The 22,148-nt window shown below is 42.8% G+C and overlaps 1 protein-coding gene across 2 annotated transcripts; it reads right to left on the bottom strand.

Moving 5' to 3' along the window:
- Positions 1-124: 124 nt before the first annotated feature.
- Positions 125-22,014, bottom strand: myom1a (myomesin 1a (skelemin)). 2 transcript variants are annotated; one of them, XM_048257582.1, is made up of 38 exons: positions 21,860-22,014; positions 20,722-20,910; positions 16,956-17,102; positions 16,385-16,562; positions 15,530-15,687; positions 15,169-15,261; positions 14,973-15,061; positions 14,301-14,336; positions 14,016-14,177; positions 13,723-13,884; positions 13,051-13,192; positions 12,221-12,420; positions 11,876-11,932; positions 11,625-11,749; positions 11,333-11,516; positions 10,494-10,668; positions 10,146-10,267; positions 8,567-8,763; positions 8,138-8,264; positions 7,565-7,743; positions 7,122-7,236; positions 6,811-6,967; positions 6,416-6,522; positions 5,907-5,951; positions 5,669-5,805; positions 5,388-5,532; positions 5,034-5,093; positions 4,853-4,920; positions 4,554-4,679; positions 3,767-3,835; positions 3,386-3,473; positions 3,257-3,295; positions 3,002-3,107; positions 2,558-2,721; positions 2,290-2,326; positions 1,890-1,912; positions 1,555-1,610; positions 125-1,016 (listed from the first exon to the last, which is right to left on the bottom strand). In XM_048257582.1, the coding sequence occupies exons 2-38, from the start codon at positions 20,850-20,852 to the stop codon at positions 747-749; spliced, it is 4,476 nt and encodes a 1,491-aa protein (XP_048113539.1). In that variant the 5' UTR covers positions 20,853-20,910; positions 21,860-22,014; the 3' UTR covers positions 125-746. The 2 variants fall into 2 exon arrangements, with proteins under 2 accessions (XP_048113539.1, XP_048113547.1); XM_048257590.1 differs by lacking the exon at positions 3,767-3,835.
- Positions 22,015-22,148: the final 134 nt, after the last annotated feature.

The raw sequence follows: 22,148 nt of genomic DNA, 5'->3' as shown, positions 1-22,148 counted from the left end.
TTTGAAGATGCACTGAAAACTTCACATTTGACTGTTGTAGGCCTACAGTCCTAAACCCAATGAGCAGAACATGTTGTTATTATTCAGAAATGTAATATAATAAGAGACACGCTGAGGCCAGACAGAGAGAGGCTAAGAAGCATGGGTTATTTAATTAGTATAGTACATCACATATCAGTAAGAGAACAGGATTACATGTATTTGATGTTACATTTTTGTGGACCATTAAGCAGAACAGGCCTACTCAAATTTCACGTGTAGGCTACTGATCATGACCTTTCCACCAAAGCAGACTTACAGGCCAGCACCCAAAACACAGGTCTATGCATAGATCTGTAAATGCTGTAGACTGCCTCTTTAGAGTGAAAGAAGAGGAGAAAAATGTCAATCATGCTTTTATTTCATCCAACTCATCCTCTGTCTTTGGTTTGTACACACTGCACATATGACACTGTATACAGCTAATGCAGGAAATGCAAATTATGCTAAGGCTGAGAGCAACACCCAAAGCACTGTAACACTGAGCATGTCTTATCACAAAGTCACAAAATTTCAGATTTTATGGGGAAGTTATATCATGACTTTAAATTCAGTTCAGTCTCTGAGATCGTGTTATCCTCAGGCCCATAACGCCACATATTGCTTCATTGTGGGTTTGGTTTTGTAAGATTCTGTGTAAGACATGCTGAGGGCTAGTATGCTTTGAGAGTTTGGTCATGTTTAGCCCCTCCCTCCACTTCCACTTTTCACTTCTTCTCCTTCTTCTCCTTCTTCTCGTCTTCTGGGAAGTAGACGCTGACTGTGAACTCCATGGACTCTGTGCCATATTTGTTCTTCACCTGCAGCGCATATTTGCCAGAGTCGACTGTGCTCACTGCCGCAATGGTGATACTGGCAAATTTGCCATGCTCAAACTTCAGGGCGTAATGCTCGTCAGACACCAGCTCTCGGTCATTCTTCATCCAGGTGACCTCAGGTGAGGGATCACCCCATACATTACCAGTGAGGTTAAGAGACTAAGGAGAGTGGGAAAAGTCAATCAAGCCACACTCAAGAGCAATCAAGAGCTGCTAATTAAATCAAGCAATGGATGTTGTGATTAATTCTGAATAAATCATAAAATGTCTGTATTTTGAGTGTGTGAAAATACAAATTCAAGGACACTCTGTATATGTGCAAATGGATTGAGATCAGTCGTAAACTTAATGTAATGTAAGAATACTGTATGGGCAATATTGATACAAGCTGCAGTGACCAATGTTAGCAGTCAACACTCTAGGAACCTACTAATTGGTTTATTTCCACAAAGTTGAACTCTTTAGCTGCAGAGACCCAGATCTGTATAATACTTGATGAGGCTCGCAAAAGAGGTCAATTATACAGAATAAACTGATGTCAATTCAATTCTCTGTCTTACGCATATGGAAATTGATTACAACATAGCCTAGTGATGGGTGTAATATGCACATATAGTAGAGTGAATTGCTAACTGAGAGAAGGACATCCAATAACAGTCTGAGAGGGGGAGAAAAACAGTGCTGAGAGGGACATTACCTTGCCCTCTTGGATAGTGACCACATCTGGCAGACCTCCAATAACACGAGCACGGTCTGGAGGAGAAGGGGGAAAGCAGGTTAGGTACAATTACTCTCATGATACCATGCCTGTCAAGACAAACAAATTCAGCTTGCTGGCAGAGCAATCATGTCTTGCCAACTACAACTTGTATGAATGAATGAATTGAATTGAACGAGATTATAATTAACATTTATTTTCAATCAAGGTTTCCATTTCACTGTAGGAGACAATTGGCTGATAGTAACATCTATTAATACGTCACTTGATGAGAAGCATTTTCACAAGGGGCTAGAGCTAATTAAGTCACTTACTTCTTTCTGCAATAGCTGCAGCCCTGTGGAAGGAAGAGAGGAACAAGATGCAAGAATAACATCAGTTAGAGTCTGCAAATAGTATCAGAGACAGTGAGGCTTATCTGGGCTGCTGCCATACTTCAACATCAGGAAATGTTTCAATGTTTCTTTGTACCATAACACACAAGGTCAACGGGGCTATTTTTGGATCTTTGTGTGGGGTTACATAAACGCCTTTTCAAACATAAACATCAATCCAAGTGCGTTCAGTAATGGCTGTGTATGTAAAGATGAGGTGCTCTATTGGCCAGACTGATTATATGGTGATCAATGTTTCAGCTTGTTTTCCAGCCCACACTTGCACAAAGGCACACATTCATTTGTGTATGTGGGGTTTGGTTGCATAGATTAAACTTACTTAAGTCTTTTGAATTCTTCAAATGCATCCTCCCATGCTGAAAAAAAATCACACAAAGAAACTGTAAATCTGTGTTCATCTGTCTGTGATGGAGAAGTCTGTGGCGGACAAAAGGCCGTCGGCAATGACCAATAGACCGACCAACCAACCGACCGACAGACACACAGACAATACTTTATTGTCAGACATATCTGAAAAACACAGATACATCTGTTAGTGACAGCGATTATAGTCTTCCCAAAGGCTGACAGAACCATGGAGCCCCCACCTTGTCCACTCAGGTCAAAGATCCTCTTGACGCCACTCTGGCCATCAAAGATGTCCATGGCATACTTCCCCTTGTCTTTCTCAGTGGGCTCATTGATCTTGAGCCAGAGCTGCTCCCCTGTCACCCCACACTGCACTCTCTCTGAGTGGGAGATCTTAGAGTCTCTGCAGGAGAGAGGAGCAGTAATAGCAAGGATTATAAACAGAGCATCACACCAGTGAGACTCGTTGAGACCAGATAACCCCCTTGAGGAGCTAAAATAGCACATAAGGGGTCAGCAAGATGATGGATGAAGGGTTGGAAGGATAGGCAGGCACATAAACAAACAGAAAGACAGATAAATAGATGAATGGGTATACAAATAAACAGACACTCATCTGTAGATAGATGGAGAGAGAGAGGGAGAGAGAGAGAGAGACTTGGATATATGAGAATGAAACATACTTGAGCAGCCAGTTAACACGAAGTTCCTCAGTGTGATACACAACAAACGAATAAAGTATGATTCCGTGTTCTGTGCTCATGATACTGAGTTCCGTGGAGGAGTTTGCTGTGAGGATGAGCAGAAGAACACACAAGGTTGTGTGAGAGTTCTCTCGAGTAGTGTGGTTGTTTACACATTTCCACAGCACACAGATCAACCCCCCTTTCCCCAATCCAAACACATGAAATGATGCCCACAGAGGAAACAGAACTCACCAATAACTCTGAACACCTCATTCATGACCGCCTCGTAACCTGTAAGGGGATAACCGAGCACAGAGTCATTTTCCCTGTCAAACGGCGTTACAGCCAACAATGATAAATCACCGGGCATGGCTGACTAACCTGCGCCTGTCAGATCGAACTTGCTCTTATCCTTTCCTCTGTCATCCTTGAGGTGGACCTCATACAAACCGGCATCCTTCTTTGAAATCTAAAGAGGAGATTTGAGGGGAGGTTTGAGCGTGGGGGCTGGAGACGACCATCAATGAGAACAACAGTATCAGAATGGCTTTTTCACACACAGTTAAAATAATCACACAGAGAAACGAAAATCCCGAAAAGGCAAGCTTTTCTCCTGCGCTGGATGCTGCAGGCAGACAGAGACGACACATAGATAAGGAGAAGTAGAGGGACGAGGACGGGCGGGCGGCTGGACACAATCGGAGGACATTTAGGGGGTTTTATGGTGGCAACTTATTAGAGAGTAAAAAAGCGGCTCCAGACTTTGGAAATCTTGGGGGCATCTCCGGCAGCAGGTTTCTTTCTTTCCTCTTTGTCTTTCTTAAACACACACTGTGAATCAGACAGATAAGCCCATTAATGGCAGCACTCGCCGCAGGAGTGGCGTGGGAGATTCGCCTCTCCTGATCAAACACATGCAGCACCTCTCTCTTCAGCCAATTACAGCGGGCCCCGACACACCAGGGCTGGCTTCTCCAGCCTGAGTTCAGTCCAACTGCAATCGCATTATGCGGTGTAGCGCCACTTCAATATAGCACGGTTCTCACTCTCACCCGGTGCTTTTACAAATGTAAAAGAGTTATTATGTTCAATCAAATATCCCATTGCTAGCGTGAAAAATGTATGAGAGCCGTACCATCACAGTTGAACTAATTGGCTCATTTTATGTGACATTTTGATCTGTATACACAAATTAGACATTTTAAACTACCGGTATATGGATACAGATTTGTTAATGAAATTTTTGTGATCTTTATGGTATAAACAACATGAACAAGGACATTTTCTCCACTAAATACGTTCCTACGGTGCACAATATCAGAGTACATATTTGAAATGGATAGGCCTACAGGTAATGATGGGAAGCTGTATGGTTACCCTTAGCTCACATTTGATCATTTACTGCATGAAACCATGTAGAGAGAGAGAGAGAAGGGGGGTGCATCTAGTGTAGTTAGCAGCATTGCCGTTTTAAGCAAATTTCAACTTCACACACATCTGTCTAAAAAGTCCCGCCATTGAATCTTTCATGACTTTGTCAACATCTGACCTTGGCAACATCGAAGGTCAGCACCCCATCTTTAGCGCTGATTTGCTTTGCCTCCTCATCGCCCGCCAGAATCTCCAGAGTATCCTTAAACCAGGTGATCTCAGTCTCTGCTTTGATGTTTCCAATCTGCAGGGAGAGGCACAGAGAATGCCAAGGAGCACAGGGTCACACAATTCTGACCAGGCTGTCACACTGAGAGAAGCCACCTAAGCGCATAACGTCGCAAATACAGAAATTAGTTTCCTTCAAGTTGTTCAGTGGGCTGGGCTCTCCCTCCACTTGGCACGCTGCAGCCTTACCTTGCATTTCAAATGCACATTGCATTCTGGTGTCACCTCGAAGCCAAGATATTCCACAAAGTGAGGGCCTATCATAGTGAGACAACACAGAGAGTTTGACTTTAACACAAACACATCTCTCCACACCAGTGCACATTTTACAACGTAGAAAATAAAAAGAGAAATTTGAATGTGGCTGTACCTTGTCTCCTGACCCATTCTGCTCTCTCAAACTCTGACTTCTTCTGTAGAATGGCGAATTCTAAGGAAATAAGCATGATTTTAAGTCATTAAACCGTTTCTATTCAGCGATATATGAATGATTATATAAATGATTGGTGATTGTTCAGATGGTGTTGGTGATTGTTCAGATAAAAACAGAGCTAGACATCTAATAAATCTAATTTCTCATTGACACATTAGTGACAACAGACCCTTGGAAATGTAACCAAGATGTACTGTATATGGTCCTAGCCTGCCCCCTGGTGGCCTTCAAGTAGACTAGAGGAACCGGACTAGATTTAGCCATTTAATTGGGGTGCTGAGGCCATCTTACCCTCTCCAATCAACACAAGGCTGCTGCGGCCCTTTGCTTTTCCATCCACCAGGTCAAAGGTGAAGGTTCCCTCATCAGTGACCTCCAGTGAGTCCATGAACATCTCAATGATGCCAGTGCTTTTGTCAAAGTTCATCGTGTATTTCTGATGAGGCAACACAATTATTTTTTAATATTAATAATAAACAAAGATTCAACGAAAAATAATGTAAGTCTGTGACAGATCCAGGTATGGGAGTGTGTATCTCCACTGTTTCAACTCAGAACACCAGGTGCTGTACCTTTCCCTGGGTGATGATATTGTCATTGAAGGCGTATTCCACATGGCAGTTCTCTGTAAACTTGCCCACTTCAGCCCAGAAGCGGACTCTTCCCTTCTCCTGCAGCTCGAAAGCCATTTCAGACTTGAAGGGGATAACTGCAGATCGGACATGACGATGAAACCACACATTTCCCAGAGGGAATAGTATAACACGGGTGACAAAGAGTTTGTTCAGTCAGTTTAAAAGATGAACTTACCAGGGAATTTATGGTCAAAGCTCATGTCAAGCAGGCGTTTCAGTCCTACAAAACGGAAGATCATAAATTCATGTACTTTTTCTTTTTTACTTCCTCACTTTTCCCTCATTCAAGCTATTTCCATACATTGTATTGTTACATACTCTATGACAAGCACTTAACGTCAACCAACATAGTCCTTCAATGCACCTTATTCATTCATAACAGACTCTTTTTAAAAAGGTGTTAATAAATCACAGCCAGCGCTGTCCTTGGCACTCTTCAGACTTCATGATGAGCACTACCAATAAGGTGTATCACTTGGCTCCCCTTTGTCTGAGTCAGGCTAAAAGTAGACGTGACGCTCCTGTCTCAGTCAACACCACATCCTCGCTTCACCAGCTTAATTGAAGGACACTTGTCACCTCCACAGTCCAGCATGTACCACCCTCCACCCCCCCCCCCACACACACACTTTGTCCTGATGTGAGCACCTCAGTGTTCCCACGAATGGAGACTGGCTGACTCACCTTCCTCCGTGAGGGTGTAGCTGGCGGAGACACCGTCCGTGTTTGTGACCTTGCATGAGTAGATGCCCAGGTCTTCCACAGAAGGGTTATTAAAGATGGCTCTGGACCTGGGCGACGGTAGAGACAACAATTTCTGATTATTTGAAACTTGGCATTCTGTGCTTTCTGAACATTTTTGCGAACCACACTGGTTGCTGTTGACAAAGCATGTTTTCTGTTACACGCATATATATATATATATATATATATATATATATATATATATATATATATATATATATATATGTAGCCTAATTCTAATGAAAAAAACAAAAAACATATATTTATCTTTAAATGTCTTGAAATTACCGAGTTGAATGAATTAGAAACTACAAAAACAGAAAACAGAAACTCACCTGCCCCCAGAAGTCTCAATGGTTAGCCGGGATGTGTCTGCGAGCTCGATGTAGTTCTTGGACCATATAAACTCAGAACCCTCACCCATTTCAGAGCACTCAAAGATCAGAGAGATCACGCCATCATCATCCACATCCACAATGATCTCGTTGGTGCCTGCGCAGACAAATGCAAGCACATGCGTTGTGTGTCTTGGTGCATTGCGTATCTTGTGTATGTGTGACTGTGAAACAAAATGTCGGTAAACCATATTCTTAGTTCAATGCAACAAGTACATTATCAAGCATGAAGAATGCAAGCTTCTGCTTACCAGGGCGAGTCTCTGCAACAATGGGACCAATGGCCTTGGAGGGTTTGCCAACGCCAACCACGTTCCGAGCACTGATGCGAAGATGGTAGGCTGTACCAGGCTTCAAACCAGTAATCTAAGGCAGAGGGTGACAGGCAGTCTTCAGTCAACAGCGACCACTAACCTGGCCTGGTTTCTTAAGGAGTTCCTGTGTGCTAGAATCTTCCACTGTTTTTTTTTTCACACAACTCAAGTGCTTTAATATAAAACTACATTCAAATGTCATGATCTGCACTGAGGCATCAAGCCGTGTAACTCTGAGGACTGATATGTGACTGGACGATATCGTCTGTCATGAGCCCTCTTGCTGGAGTAGTGTTCCTTCAGGTCCCAGTGATCTCACTTCTATAAATAGATACATGTCTTCAATACCTGCTGGTGTGACACAACGGCTTTTTCCTGACCTTCCTGTACTTGAGCTGGATGGACCTCTCGTGGACACACTTCCAGGAGGTTGCAGAGGCTTCTTTCATGTCCACATAGTAACCGTTGACAGGGCTGCGTCCATTGAATGCGGGCGGTTCCCACAGCAGCACCAGAGAATCCTGGCGCACCTCCAGAGCATGGAGGCCACAGGGCGGTCCTGGGGAAACAGCCAGGATGACAGAGTAACCATGTCAACAAGACATTCAACTGAAATCATCAGCATGAAACTAACACTGGTCAGTGGTCACCAGCAGTCTGACAAATGCAATCCACAACATTGTAATCTTCACTGTAATTGAAAACCCACTATCATGAAATAGATTTCCCACTATCATGAAATCATATTTATAGATTTCCCACTATTCTGAAATCATATTTCTATCATGAAAACCATACAGAGAATGGGTTATTTTTGGGCTTTGGGGTAAAGCCTATCCAGTTTTTAATGGGTACAGTTTTCATTTTCAACAAATTAAATATCCATGGCTGAGTGGGCTGAAAATGTTTCAGACACCTCAGAGGCTCCCGGGCTATTCAGAAGGATCAGTTACCTGGCACGGTCACAGTCCATTCCTTGCACTCCAGCTCTGCACTGGGCAAAGAGGCACCACTAATGCCGGCCATGTTGTTGGCACGAACTTGGAATTGATAGACGGTATTCTCCTTCAGGTTCTCCGCCTTGGTAGAACAAAGTAGGCATTTAGTTTGGGCACAACTTAACACTTTCTGCCAATTTCACACAGTAATTATTTGACAGCAGCAATACCACTGTAACCTACGTGTGTGACAGCAACACACACACACACCCACCCCACACACACACACACACACACACACACACACACACACACACACCCCCATACACACACACACACACACACACACACACACACACACACACACACACATACACACACAATCATAGGGAGTAATCATTGTTGATAATGAAGTCCTCACCAACATGGACTCTCTTGACTCACTTTGTATGTGGTGGTGGTGACAGCCTGAGTGTTGAGCTCATGCCACTGACTGGTGACGCCTCCCTTGACTGTCCTGTAGTCCAAATAGTAGCCCAGTATTTCTGCACCACCATTCTTGGCTGGAGGCTGCCAGCTGAGCACCATGTAGTCCCGCACGCGCTCCACCAGTGTGACACCGCTGGGAGGCCCAGGGATGGCTGCAGGTGAAGGGGCAGTGGACACAGAGGTCAGAGGTACATGGCTGGTGCTCACTGCACATCGTTCACCGTCAAGGTTTTATGAAGCTGAGTAACTACCTCATTTTATCCGTTTCATTTCCTAGCACTGTCCAATTGCTAGCGTATTTTAGTGACTTTACGTTTGATGGTCTGTCTGAAGTGTTACTCATACCTAAGGCATTGAGGATATATTTGCTATTAATGTGGAATGTTGACAAATTGTTGCTGATGCAATTGCTTCGCCAGGCAACTATAACCAAGATCAAGCAAATGTAACTGACAAGATGACCAACTATGAGCAACCAGTCCAAAAACAACAGAGTGTGTTTACATGCACATGAGACAGAGAAATTGGATCCTCCATGCCTGTTTACAAAGCACCCTGGTTATTGATTACTGCAGGCTATTTGCAATGCATTAAGAAACCTGGGTACATGCAACCATATCCTGGTTTGTTTCGGAGTATTTCGGTTAGTATTTCCTGTTTATCCAGGTTTCTGAAATTGAGATTGTCCAAACAGGAAAAATGGATTGGGATATTTGTCCACATAAACACACGCACATTGTTATTCACTGAAATCTATGAAAGCCCATGAACCTCTCACTGGAACCAGTCATACATTTTTAATCACACAGTACCTCTCTGCAGTCCCACAGCAGTGATTTCTCATGTTGTTGCTTTTTCCGAGGCTGACCTTTGACACATACTGTAATATTCTGAGCTCTGACTCTCGGTCTCTTTCCACTCTTGTATACAATCGTCCTGCCTCTGCTTGGGTACTGAAGCATTCGTTTTCAGTTCACAAGCTTTGTCTCTCACTCACGTCATGCATTGCCTACAAAAATGAATAAAACATGGCAAACAACTCAAGCATGCAGAGAATCACAGTAGTACACATCCATTTTGGATTTTTTTCATTTAAGCATAAGAGACATTATACTATCATAATTCGTGTACTATACACGCTGAATGCATTAGTTGTAGTTGTTAGCTTGTAGTATATTTTTTAAAGACAAAACAGCCATTTACAATACCGAGCACAGCTCATGCTTACTAACAGCAGGAAAAAACTGACCAATCAACAATGCCAGATAAAAAAAGAGAAAGAGGGGGAAACAGTGCTGGCAGGCACATCTATATTAAACAGCACTTAAATTATTGAATGATCAAATGAAAAAACATTATAAATCATTGGTATTTTTAAGCAAGGCCTCATAGCCAGTTATAAATGAAAATCGATGGTGGTTTGATGTTCATAAATAGTGTATGCAAAACAATTGGTGATGTTACTCTAACATCAACTCTCTCTGAATTATGATGAGCTTTCTGCATGTCAAAATAAAATATTTGCCTTACTTACCAACACTGGCTTTCACAATGACAGGCTCTGATAGGGGAGAGAATGTGCTGTATCCTGAAGCATTCACAGCCTTCACCCTAAACACCAGTTTGTCCCCAGTGTTCAGTCCATGGCACACAAATCTGAAGAAATAAGGTGTAGACCTCAAAAGATGTACGAGTTAACTGTTTTTTCAGCAAACTGCCCAGTCCTAAAAAAAACTCGACAGTAACAACCACTGGGGGAGACAAATGTTCGGTGGTTCACCCTGACCATAATCAATAACACCACATTCTTCTATACCAAATGTCAACACTTGACAGTAACAGTCCATCTAATGGAGCAGTAGGATGCTTTGATTGGTGGTACCTGGTGCACTTGACTGGCTTGTTATTGCAGGGCACCCACACATTGCTCCCCTCCACGCTGGTCTCGATGTAATAGCCCACCAGGTGTTTGACCTCTTTGCTCTTGGCCCAGCTCACCACCACTGATGAGGCCGTGTTCCTGATGGCCACAACAGCTCCAGGGGCTGTGGGGAGGTCTGCCAAGGAAACAAACATGTCAGCACAAGAAGTGAGTGATGAACAACACACACACACACACACACACACACGCACGCACGCACGCACGCACGCACGCACGCACGCACGCACGCACGCATGCACACACACAAAATCAAGTCATTGTTTGGGTCCTCAATTTAAAATATATTTTCAAAGAAGTCCATATTTTTTATGGCTACATTCCTTTTCCTGACATGCATTAAATAACACATATCTTTTGAATAGACATATTTTCCTTATAGTGTGGCAACTTCAATTTGTTAATAAGACTGAACGTAGGTAACTGTTTTGCTTTTATTCTGTTTAGCTTAGTTTGACATCCTTCAAAGAAAGAATCATAAACAACAGCCTACTGCCAAGCCTTGTTATGCCCCTAGTCAATACACGCATCAGAACACAGCACTACACCAAAAAACACACTTAGGAACACACCCCGCCCACACCTACACACACACACACACACACACAATAGTCAGCCTCCTGAACAGAACGTTTAACAAAAAAACAGACAGCAGTTTTGTGAAAACTCCCCAAATCCCAAACCAATGCCAACGCAGTTTCAAAAACTGCTCGAGCAAAAAAATGGACAGCATAAGTAACTGTGGCCCATGCCCCCCTTCAGAAGGCCTTTGACCTGCTCACCAAGTTTGTCTCCCACAACGGTGGCCTCAGTGGGGGCGGAGGGCTCCCCGACGCCAGCCGAGTTGCAGCAGCGGACGCGGAAGTTGTAGGACTTGCCCTCTGCCAGGTCAAACACAGCAAAGCGCGGGGACTTGGATGGCATGCCCGAGTTCACCCTCTGCCAGTTATCTGAACCGCTAATGCACTGTGAAAGAGAAGACACCTGACATGACTGCTCGTTCTGTGCAATTAGTGCAAACTACTCAGACATTAACTCATCAGGCATCTGGTGCCCCTCCCCCCAAACCCTCACCTTCTCGATGTAGTACATGACGCCCTCATGGCCTCTCTGTGTCGGAGGCTTCCAGCTCAGGACCACGTAGCTCTTGGTGGCCTCAATGACCCCCAGGTCGGTGGGCTCGCCAGGGACCACTCCCCCTGCAAGGGAGACAGAATACCAATCAGGACAACACTACCAGGCACACTGAGACCAAAACAGACAGAAACATCAGACAAGACACTTTCTGATGATATGCTGGCTTCAGGGGTGAGTCCCACACTCACCTGTGGGTTCCTCCTCGGTGAACTTGATCATGCCAGTCCAGGGAGCAGAGGGACCAGCTGTACCAGAGGAAAGTGGAGAAGTTTTTAAAACAATGCTATGGCCAATAACTTTCAAAAAATATGAACTCATGAAGCGAGGATCAATGCCAAGCAATGGCCCAGCTCACAGCATCACACAGCACTAAATCAGAACACAGCACACAAGCAAGATTAGAATATGTGCTTGGCCTTTGAATCAATACAGCCGCTTTTTTTTATATAGACAAAAATATTTATTTTGCATTAATATTCACAAACAACAGTTTCTTGGACTTCCAGGAGTATAAAGAGACCCCAAGGTCTCACCTTTCACTCGGCCGCGATCGGAGGGGTCCATGGCCACCACAACGTCAGAAACCCGTGAGGCTCGGCTCACCCCAGAGTTGTTGATGGCGCGCACCCTGAAGACGTAGGAGCGGCCCTCCACCAAGCCCGTCACTGGGAAGCGGGCATACTTCACAGGCGTCTCATTACACTGAGCCCAGTGCTTTGTGCCAACCTCACACCTGTATTTAACATACAAGGGGAAAACGCAGGCTGACATTATATTCATTTTTTAATACTTCATCTCAATCACACAGATTAAATGGCTTAGATATGTGTCACATTTAATTTGAAAGACATTAAATATGGGTGATTTGTTTTGTACACAGTCAGGATCCAAACTGGAGACTGGTGGAGGGGATGATCAACCATAATTTATTATGCTGTCATTTTGCAGCACACTCTTCTTCCTCTATAATTAAGGATGATATTTAATATTTAAAGGCTCTTTTGTAAGTACCTGGAGCAATCGGTAATCCAGTGGGGTGAAAGGGATGTTATCAATATTGTCAGTGTACATTTGTCAAATGGGTTTAGCATTCTTATTTTTACAACAAGCTAGATGAGGTAGGGTGATGGTAGTATAGTGGTTAAGGAGCTGGATAGCATGCAGTAGTCTGAAAAGTTGTGGGTTCAATTCCCGGCTCCCACCATTGTGCCCTTGGTTACCCCAAGTTACTCTGGAGAAAATGGCCCTATACTTGTCATATGTAAGTTGCTTTGGATAGAGGTGTCTCTTAAATGAATAAATATAATATACCTAAATATAACACAGGAGAGTAAGTAGGATGCTGCACCCAAAGGAAATGTACCTGTCAATGAAGTAGCCCACAATAGCACTACTGCCCTCCACAGCTGGCTGCTTCCAGGTAACCACCACATAGTCTTTATTGACATCATGGCACTTCACGTCCAGAGGAGCAACAGGGGCGCCTTCCTCTTCTGCCTCACCATCTGACACACACACACACACACACACACACACACACACACACACACACACACACGGTTTCATTAAATGTCAATACAGAGGCACACCCTAACACACTGCTCTGCAAACCAAAATCCTCTGAGTCCGTTCCCTGCTCATTAACACGCAAGTCTTCCTAAACGTCCCTGTATTATTGGCATTCAGCTCCAAATGAGCTGCAGGAGGTCTTTAATAACAGTTTAAAGGACTAATGTGAACATGCACCCTTTCTGAGCTGCCTGTGGTGATGTGGAGGCCAGATATAGATACAGCATTCCCCAGGGAGTAACCTAATAGCAGGGGAGACGTCTCACTTAAAGACACAGCACCCTTAGAAAAACGTATTCAGCGTGAGGTTCAGTTCAGCTGAGATTGGTCAGCTAATCTTGGTGTGGCTGAGGTAATCAGTGGCACAGCCGTTGGCATGTGAACAAAGACTGAGAAAATATGGCAATGAAGTTGGTTAATACACTGGCTAATAAAAAGGAGCTCATCTTCAATTAGGTCACCTTACCTCTTATAAAGACATAAGCAGAGTGAGACTCAAAGCCAGATTTAGTGTTGATACGCAAGGTGTAGAGGCCCTCGTCCTCTTTGTTGAGGTGAGCCAGGGTCAGTGTGGCCTTCTCTCCACTCCAGTGCATGTTCACCCATTTAGAGGGCTTCAGGAGAACGTCTGAACAGCAGAGTCAAGCCAAGACAGCCCAACAGTTAGTAACAAACATACTTTAAACATAGAATTCAGAGTCATTGAAGATACAACAATGTCAAACTGAGCGTTGAAGAGGACTTGTTGTGTGTACGTACTATCTCTGTACCAAAGCACGTCAGGTGTGTAACGTTTGACGGTGGGGTAGATGATCACAGTGCAGCCCAGGCTCATGGTCTCGCCCTCCTCGCCAAAGGCAACACCAAACTTATCAAGGATAGTAGTCCTGAAGGTGACTCCAAACTCATCAGAGAAGCCATCTGCACAAACAACAGCTGGTTGTATTCCTCCCCATAATGACAGCAACTGCATGGATGCCATTTTCCCACAACATTAGGGCATACACTTTCTTATTAGGAGGTAAAAATAACTGTTTGACTTACGTGGCTTGGCAACGACCTTTTCACCCTCTTGGTATCCTTCAGAAATAGTAAAATGAGAATATGTCCAATTACCGAGAACATACAAAATGCTATCTTTCAGTGTCAAATGACTCATGTTTCATCATGTAATGAACCATTTATAGATTATATTAAGTATTTAACACATGCTTTTGTCCAATTATGGAACTATGGAACTAAAAATCCCTAAAATAGACTGCAAGGGTAAGAGGCAACTGGCCCCCATCCTTAGATTAAAGAGCTTCACACAACAGCATCACAGCAGCACAAGGAAGCTTGAAAAAAACACTAATGGTGTGACGGCAACATATAGAGCCCTACAACTCATGGAGATTTTTATCTCTATCTTTATCTCTATCTTTATCTCTGTCTTTATATTTATCTTTATCTACCTCTGTGTTTCCACATAATACTTTTGTATCTCAGAACAGTTTTGAGTTGCCTCACAAATTTTAATAAATAAAATCTATAAATAAAATCTATAAATAACAAACAAATATAGCTAATAAATAATAAATATAGCTTTGTTGTGCACATTGTGTTTCTACTCCATTTTGTACTATTCTAGTGTGTGTACTGTGTGTTTGTTGTTTTAAAATACCAGCAATTGAAATGTATGTACATTAGACCTATAAGAATCATTCTGAAACTTACTTTTCACGACCACATGGGCATAGGAGGACCTCTCCCCCTTAATGTTGAGGGCTGACACACGATACTCAGCAGTGTCACTGAAATCACAGCTGGGAACACCAGTGGAAATAGGTCAGAAAGCCAGGGAGGGCATTACAGAAACTACCACAGACAGACATTTTGGGAAATATGGATGCATGATAATGAGATGACGTACTTTTTAATCTCCAGAGAGTGCATGTTGTAATTGCTCTCTGCTGTGTACTTCTCAGGATGAGCCTTGGCATCGATGGGAACATTGTTCTTGTACCTTAAACAATGAGGGAATAGCAGTCTGTGTAAATGTAGTTGACCTGCAAAACACTGGATTGGCTAATTACACAGCACAGCACAAAATGATTGTCAGCTTGTGCTTGAGTGAGTGAGTGAGTAAGTGAGTGAGTGTAGCGGTATGAAGATGGATAAGTCAGTGAGTGAGTGAGTGAGTGAGTGAGTGTGGTGGTATGAAGATGGATAAGTGAGTGAGTGAGTGAGTGAGTGAGTGAGTGAGTGTGGTGGTATGAAAATGGGATACTCACCACGCCACACGGGGCTTAGGCCATCCAGCTGCGGTGCAGTGCAGCGTCACAGTCTTCCCCTCCCACACGGTCTGGCCCTTGGGCTTCACGATGAACTCAGGGGGGTGGGTGAGGCTGTCTTCGTTCATCTTCTTCGTGAACTCATGCTCTTCATACACCTGGGACCAGACAGAGCAGAAGGACATTAACCTGACATTAGCCAGATGAATTTCGTTCCGCTTAGCTCCGCCTAGCTTCACTCACATCCATCTGGGACCTCTTCCATTGAGAGTGATTTCTGCAACCGACTTTATGGTTCAGCCAATCAGGACGCAGGGCGGGAGTTTCATAGATGTGACATAGCGTAGAAGCGACTGTGAGACTGTTATTAGCGTTACGGGTTGGCTTCGATGTGAGTGGTTGAAGTAGCACGTCAATAGAGGACGGACAAGTGGCTTATTCAATCATATGCAAGCATTTTTTGATTAGGCCCAGCCTTCTGAAGCAACACTTCAATGGATCGGTTCCAGATGGATGAGTGGAGCTAGGCGGAGCGAAATTCATCTGGCTAGGGTCAGGTTAGAAGGACATGGCTGTCAAGATGGAACGCTTTGTTGTGCCTCTAGTGTTTCATTCAATATGCAAGAAAGGTATTCCTGTTCATTTAAATTGAATGTTCACTCTCAGACACACTAAGAGCTTCCTTAAGGGGTAAAGTAGGGTGTAGGTGTAGGATTTGCATCTTAATTACTGCTGCCACCACAGGCAACGGTGAGGAGTGGAGACCTTTTCCTCAGCCTAGGGATGGTTCCTCAGCCTAGGGATGGTTCAGGGTAAATTCTTGAATACCTAATCAAAGTGGTGGCCTCGACTCACCCTTTTTTTCAAACACATGCGGTCAGCAGTCTCCCTTATGGACACCTCCCTGGTCTTCTTCTCCACCTTCATGCGAAAGTCTTCCTCTTTGGAGAAGAGGTTCTTCATGACCACATAGCCAATCCCTTCCTCCTTCACCTCCTCCTCGGACTCCATCAGGTCTCTGGCCACTAAATGGCTGTAACAGATCCCAACAGAGAGGAAGAATGAAGTAAACCTAATATTTGGCAAGTTTACATCTAAAATTCCTAATTGAGGCTTTTCAGACATCACAGGGGTTTGTGCTCAGGGTTGGCTTGAATGTCACAAAAACATCATATTATGGATTTTGAAAACTCACAAGGCTATTTCAGAATATTGTATTTTATAGGAGGCAGAACAAGACAACAGCTTGGAAACCACATGTTTTGGGTTTGTTGTTGTAGGGCAATTCCACGCAAAACCCATAACCATAACAGCAACTAAATACCATGGCATTGTGTTGCCGTTAGGGATGTGGCAGTTTTGCACGGAATTGCCCTGTAGTTGCTTGTCCAAAAGACCCAACAGAGAGGTAGCCTTTTCAATATACCTGCTTCTGAAGACGGGTACCACATATCCGACAACATGACTGTCACTGTCAACAGCCAGGTAGTTGCGCTTGGCTTTCTTGGATAGTGAGCTCAGTTCAACCTTATGCTCCGTTGCCTTTTCTGCTACCTCAGTGGCCTTCACAGTGCTTCAGAGTGACAGAATAGGGGAAAAAAACAAAAGGGTCATGTGCCATGTGTCAAAAGGTTTATCGGCATAATGTTTAGGTCCCAAAACTAAGAACTGTAAAATATATTTGGACAATAACATCTTAAAAAGCAGCTTTCCTTGCCTGGAAGACAAACATGTTCTCAGCATGACTAGGCACTACATTTGGAACAAAGTGCAAAATCAGTGATACTGAGGGTCTTGCTAACTTTCTTTTTTGTACCCATGGCATCAATGAGTAATTTGTCTGCAAATACAATAAATTATTAATGTTGTGTCAATATTTGAGGTCTCCTCAACAAATTAAGATATTAAGGATAAAATGAGGTGTAAGTTTTGGCAGTATTCATAGGACTAAAATGAGATGAAAGGTGACTAGAAGGCACACAAAAATATATGTGGGAATAGCTCAATGTATAATCAGCAGCTGTGCAAAGTGCCAAAGTTGTACCATGTCTAATTCAAAGACAAATACACATAACCAATTACATTGTATACCTCTGCTTTTCCATTCTTGTCCCTGAGGTAAAACAACGAATTTCATTCTATCTAACATTGAACAAATAATGTATTTAAAGAAAAATAATCACAAAATGGGTACAAAATAATTGTAAGTTTACTGCAAGTCACTATTTTGCACTTTTTCCCACATCTAGGGCCTTAAGGAAAATCAATAAGCATGCCAAACGTTTAATGGTTCAGTACTGTACTGTATGGAATATGTCTTCCACCCTTTTTGGGACCCATCCATGTTATACAAGACATACATGAATTGAACAAAATCTGAGACAGTGCAGCAACGTCCTTATCTTATTTGACACGGGAAAAACCCAACATATAGATCAGTTACACAACAAGCTGATGTAGAATATACAGACATTAGGGATGTTCTCAAAAAGACTGTATCACGACATATCATGCTATAATCCGTGCTGCTGTATGTAAAGCATCAAAAACCTAATAGCATAAGGGGTCATTTTAAGTTAAAAGTTAAAATTAGTAACTATCGGACTAGAAACAGAATTATTTAATTTTCCTTTCAAGATCTCTATTTGCCTGAATTTCCAGTATTTCTTAAATTGTGCGATTCCCTGTTGCCTTCGCTATTTTACAAAAAAAAAAACACTGTTAGAGTAAATCATGGTTATTATTCATAGACAAAACATGTATTGTAATACGTATCATATGGTGACCTCTGAATCGTGATATGTATCGTGGGGGTTTAGGCAATACCCACCCCTTAAACACATGGAGGCAGAACACTTTATGTAAGCCTACTTCACACACTATCAGAACAAACAAATATAGGGCTGACATTGGGGACTTAAACAAACACCTACCACAGTTAAGATGTTGTCCTACTTTCTCTCACACCTGGGCTACACGGGGCATGCATACGGGACGCTTCAGTTACGCGCCTGGTGTAGCGGTCCATTAGACCATAACATTTACTAAATACTATGGTACTAAATGCCTTTGGTGTAATAGCTGAAGTACCCCTGAGGCTTTGGTAGATTAAAGGCAAACCCCATAGTTGCGTGCCAGTCAACCCCCTGTTTGAGTTCCACAGACATCTCCCTTCATTTGACCACCATTAGAGAGATAATCCTGGAACACATCCTCTGCCCTGACACACAGTCAACGCCCTCACAGGAATCCCATTGTCTAGCGCAGTTATAAATAGAGAACAGTGTCCCATAAGTGTCCGATAGCCCCAGCACAAATTTGTGTGTGATCTCCAGCTTTCCACCAATCAGGCTTTCAGCTTACCACTGGCCTTCTCACTTCCTCACTGGGTTCATAAGTGACAAAGCTGAATCCACCCAAAGGGGAACTGGATGTGCTATATGACAGATGACTAGACCTCATCTAAAACATGAACCATTGAAATGAAATGATGATTACTTTGTTGGTCTTCACTTATATGCTGGTCTAGACTATTAGGTTAACTGAATTATAAAGATCTCCCAATGTAATGAATTTGTTGTAAGAATACATCCACTAAATCAATAGCTAAAATCAGTCAATAAATCTAACCAATACAATGAGATAAAAATATACTCATATTTTCAGTACATTTCCACACAAAATCCCAAAGTCTCTTTACAGTTACAGTTCGGCAGGCAGGACATGATTTGATGGCCCAGCTACCAGAAATAGCGTCACGGACCAATAATAACTCTTGGCCCTTTTCCACAGAGGCTCAGATTCAGTCTCTTGTCATGGCACAGGGTTGAGTGTGAAGAATGTCTGTGCACATCATTAATGCTGTGTGCAGAACAAAAGCTATATGACTGCCCCACACAGTATATTCACACATTTGAAGGTCGAGCCTGCATATCCTGTCACACATCAATATCCCCTGGCAGGGTGAGGTGCTGGCATGTAATAATTGCTTTCAACTGATTGTTGAATGAAACTTTACCTGATTTATATGCAGTGCAATCTTTTTCTCTCTCTCAACCGAGACAAATGTCTTCTCTGACTATGAGATGTCTAGAACTTCACTTTGAATCTCTGAAATGGGAATAAGGTTTTTTTTCTCTCAAATAATGAATAATCGTCTACTTTGTTACTAATTAGTAATTTCATTACTTCAGCAATGAAGTCCTATCACTGCAAATAAAAGTTTATGGATTTCATCTGACGCTAAACAAATGAGAAATGTCACCTAATATTGCCGAATGCGCTGCCCTAGTGCTTCATATTCACAGACATAACTTCAGACAAACTTGCCTGAGAATAAAGAGGATCAAACTATCAAACTCCAACATCACATTGAAAAGGCAATTGGAAAAAGTAATTGCATCAATCTCAGAAAAATGGCATATACTCAACATTATACAAACAACTTAACTGCAATATATTCAACTAACACAACATGATCCATACATCCCAACGTTGCTATTTCATCTAAAAAAAACATCTGCTCATATGAACTTTAACAAAATATTGTGCACGTTTGTCAGTGAAATCAGTGGTGTTAGTGCGAGTCTTGGGAATGGCAGTGTCTTGCATTATAAGGACATCAATCCAGCCTGTCAAGTAACTGGCTTTGATGGACACATATGTTTCAATTAAATATAATGCCCCGAATGACCCGGTGCTGATAAATCTCCAGATGCCACTTAGTGCAGACTGCAGATGTTGTAGCTGCTATTGGCCTGTACTGTATATTCCAACAATTCTGATCTTTTTGAGAAACGTATGACAAGTCTATGCTGTGGGGAAAATACAGACAGAATCATCTGCCACTCACCTAGAGAAGCAATACCAAGTTAGAGGTATTATACTACAATTCTTACTGATGCTTTTATTGCATCTAGTATTTTTAAAGACCAACAGCGCAGTTGAAATCATACGCATATACACAAAGTATAACAGGTATTAAGTCCATTATTTAGGAAGCACTGCTGAAGAGTCAGAGAAACAGGAAGTGACTATAGAAACGGATCCACAAGGACTCTCTCCTCTGTGGCGGCCACTGTGAACATTTCTTGCACCTGCTTCAGTGCCAATCCCACCTGTACACATGGGGCAGCACACATTGCATCCCCACCATTCAAAACAGTGACCCCTCTCTCCACACAAGCTCTTACCGCCGGCTGCTCTTCTTCACGGTGTGAGTCTGCTGGCTCACGGTCTGCTTGCTCATGGTCTGCTTGCTCATGGTCTGCTTGTGGCTGCTTGCATGGTGGCTGTGATGCTGCTTCTCCGAGGATCCGGACATCCTGAAGCAATTTTGGTCAGACCGTCCTGTTGGGTCCCCTGATCCTCTTGATAAGCAACTTAAAATACAATAGTCTATGAATTACTTCACCTGTACTGCACATTAAAAAATAAGATGTGGAATTAACATGAGCTGTGCTGTTTAGTGAATTTTGTGAAATAGGATTACCAACATTACTATGAGCTGGCACCACATTTACACAGTTTTGGAATAAAATTCCATTTCCTGAAATAAGGGCCACCATTTTTTTACTGTGTTTTTACTACCTGGCAGCAAACAGGAATAGACAGCAGTTGGCACATTTGTTACTGGCCTACAAGCTTCAGGCAGTTTGAAATGCATGCTATATATATTCTCATTCTGTAAACTGAACTAACTTGTACAACAACAGGAGGAGAAAATATCAACAGTCACAACTGTGCAGCTGCTTCATTGTATCATGCTGCATGTCATGCATTGTATCTGGGTGGTTAAAAGTCCATCTGTGACATGGTATAAACATACACCTGCATGTCCACTCCATGCAGTTTCCATTTCCTACAAAAGTTGGTAATAATTCATGACACACCTTAGGCCTAGTGTTTCTTTGCCCTAATAAGGGACAACTACTGTAGCCTAATGGCTGCTGTACAACTGCAACATTAGTTAGAAGTAAAAATAATAATAATGAATTCAGACAATTAACATAATTCAGATATGAATGGGCCTGAAATGTTTTTGACCACACTGACAAATGTAGGTATTAGCAGCAATATAAACATTAACGCATTTAAGATTATGTATGCTCTCAACAGGTGGTTAATGAGTCCCTTCATTAAAATGACAACAACAAGGAAATCAGGGAGGAAGCGACAGGAAACTATTTCTAGCATGTTGATAAAATGTGTAACTTAATTTAAACGAACTCTTTTAGGCCAATTAAACACTGCGTCGTGAGAAAATGGGTCATTACACACTAATAACCACAGTGAAACTCATTCAACACCACATGGCCACAATTTACTTACCCAAACAAAGCGTTGATAGCAGAAAGTAACAGAAAAGCGGCACAACTCCAAAAGTAGCCAAGCTAGTCGGAATCCAGGCAAAGCCACAGCAATGGGCAGCCAACAGGACGGGGGTTCACAGAACAAAAATAATGCTGCCACTCGGCAGAATGTATCCCCCAGGCACGACCTTGTATGGCCAGTAGGGCCGTTAAATATAGCTCCTTAGGAGAGAAAGACCGTCTCAATGGCCCTGCGCTAATGGAGGCCTTGCTGGTTGGTTCACGCAACTTGGAGGCTCAGTGAGAGG

Source organism: Alosa alosa, chromosome 1 (assembly GCF_017589495.1).
Source record: "Alosa alosa isolate M-15738 ecotype Scorff River chromosome 1, AALO_Geno_1.1, whole genome shotgun sequence".
NCBI lineage: Eukaryota > Metazoa > Chordata > Actinopteri > Clupeiformes > Clupeidae > Alosa > Alosa alosa.
This window is presented reverse-complemented; position numbering and strand designations above follow the sequence as displayed.

Bases quoted from the DNA above. Each gene is read 5' to 3' on its own strand.
- myom1a (XM_048257582.1), bottom strand. From the start codon at position 20,852: ATGTCCGGATCCTCGGAGAAGCAGCATCACAGCCACCATGCAAGCAGC. The intron at 5,094-5,387 runs GTAAGATGGCCT...TTATTTCCTTAG, and splicing joins CCTTGTGTTGATTGGAGAGG to AATTCGCCATTCTACAGAAG. The intron at 4,921-5,033 runs GTACAGCCACAT...TCACTATGATAG, and splicing joins AGAATGGGTCAGGAGACAAG to GCCCTCACTTTGTGGAATAT.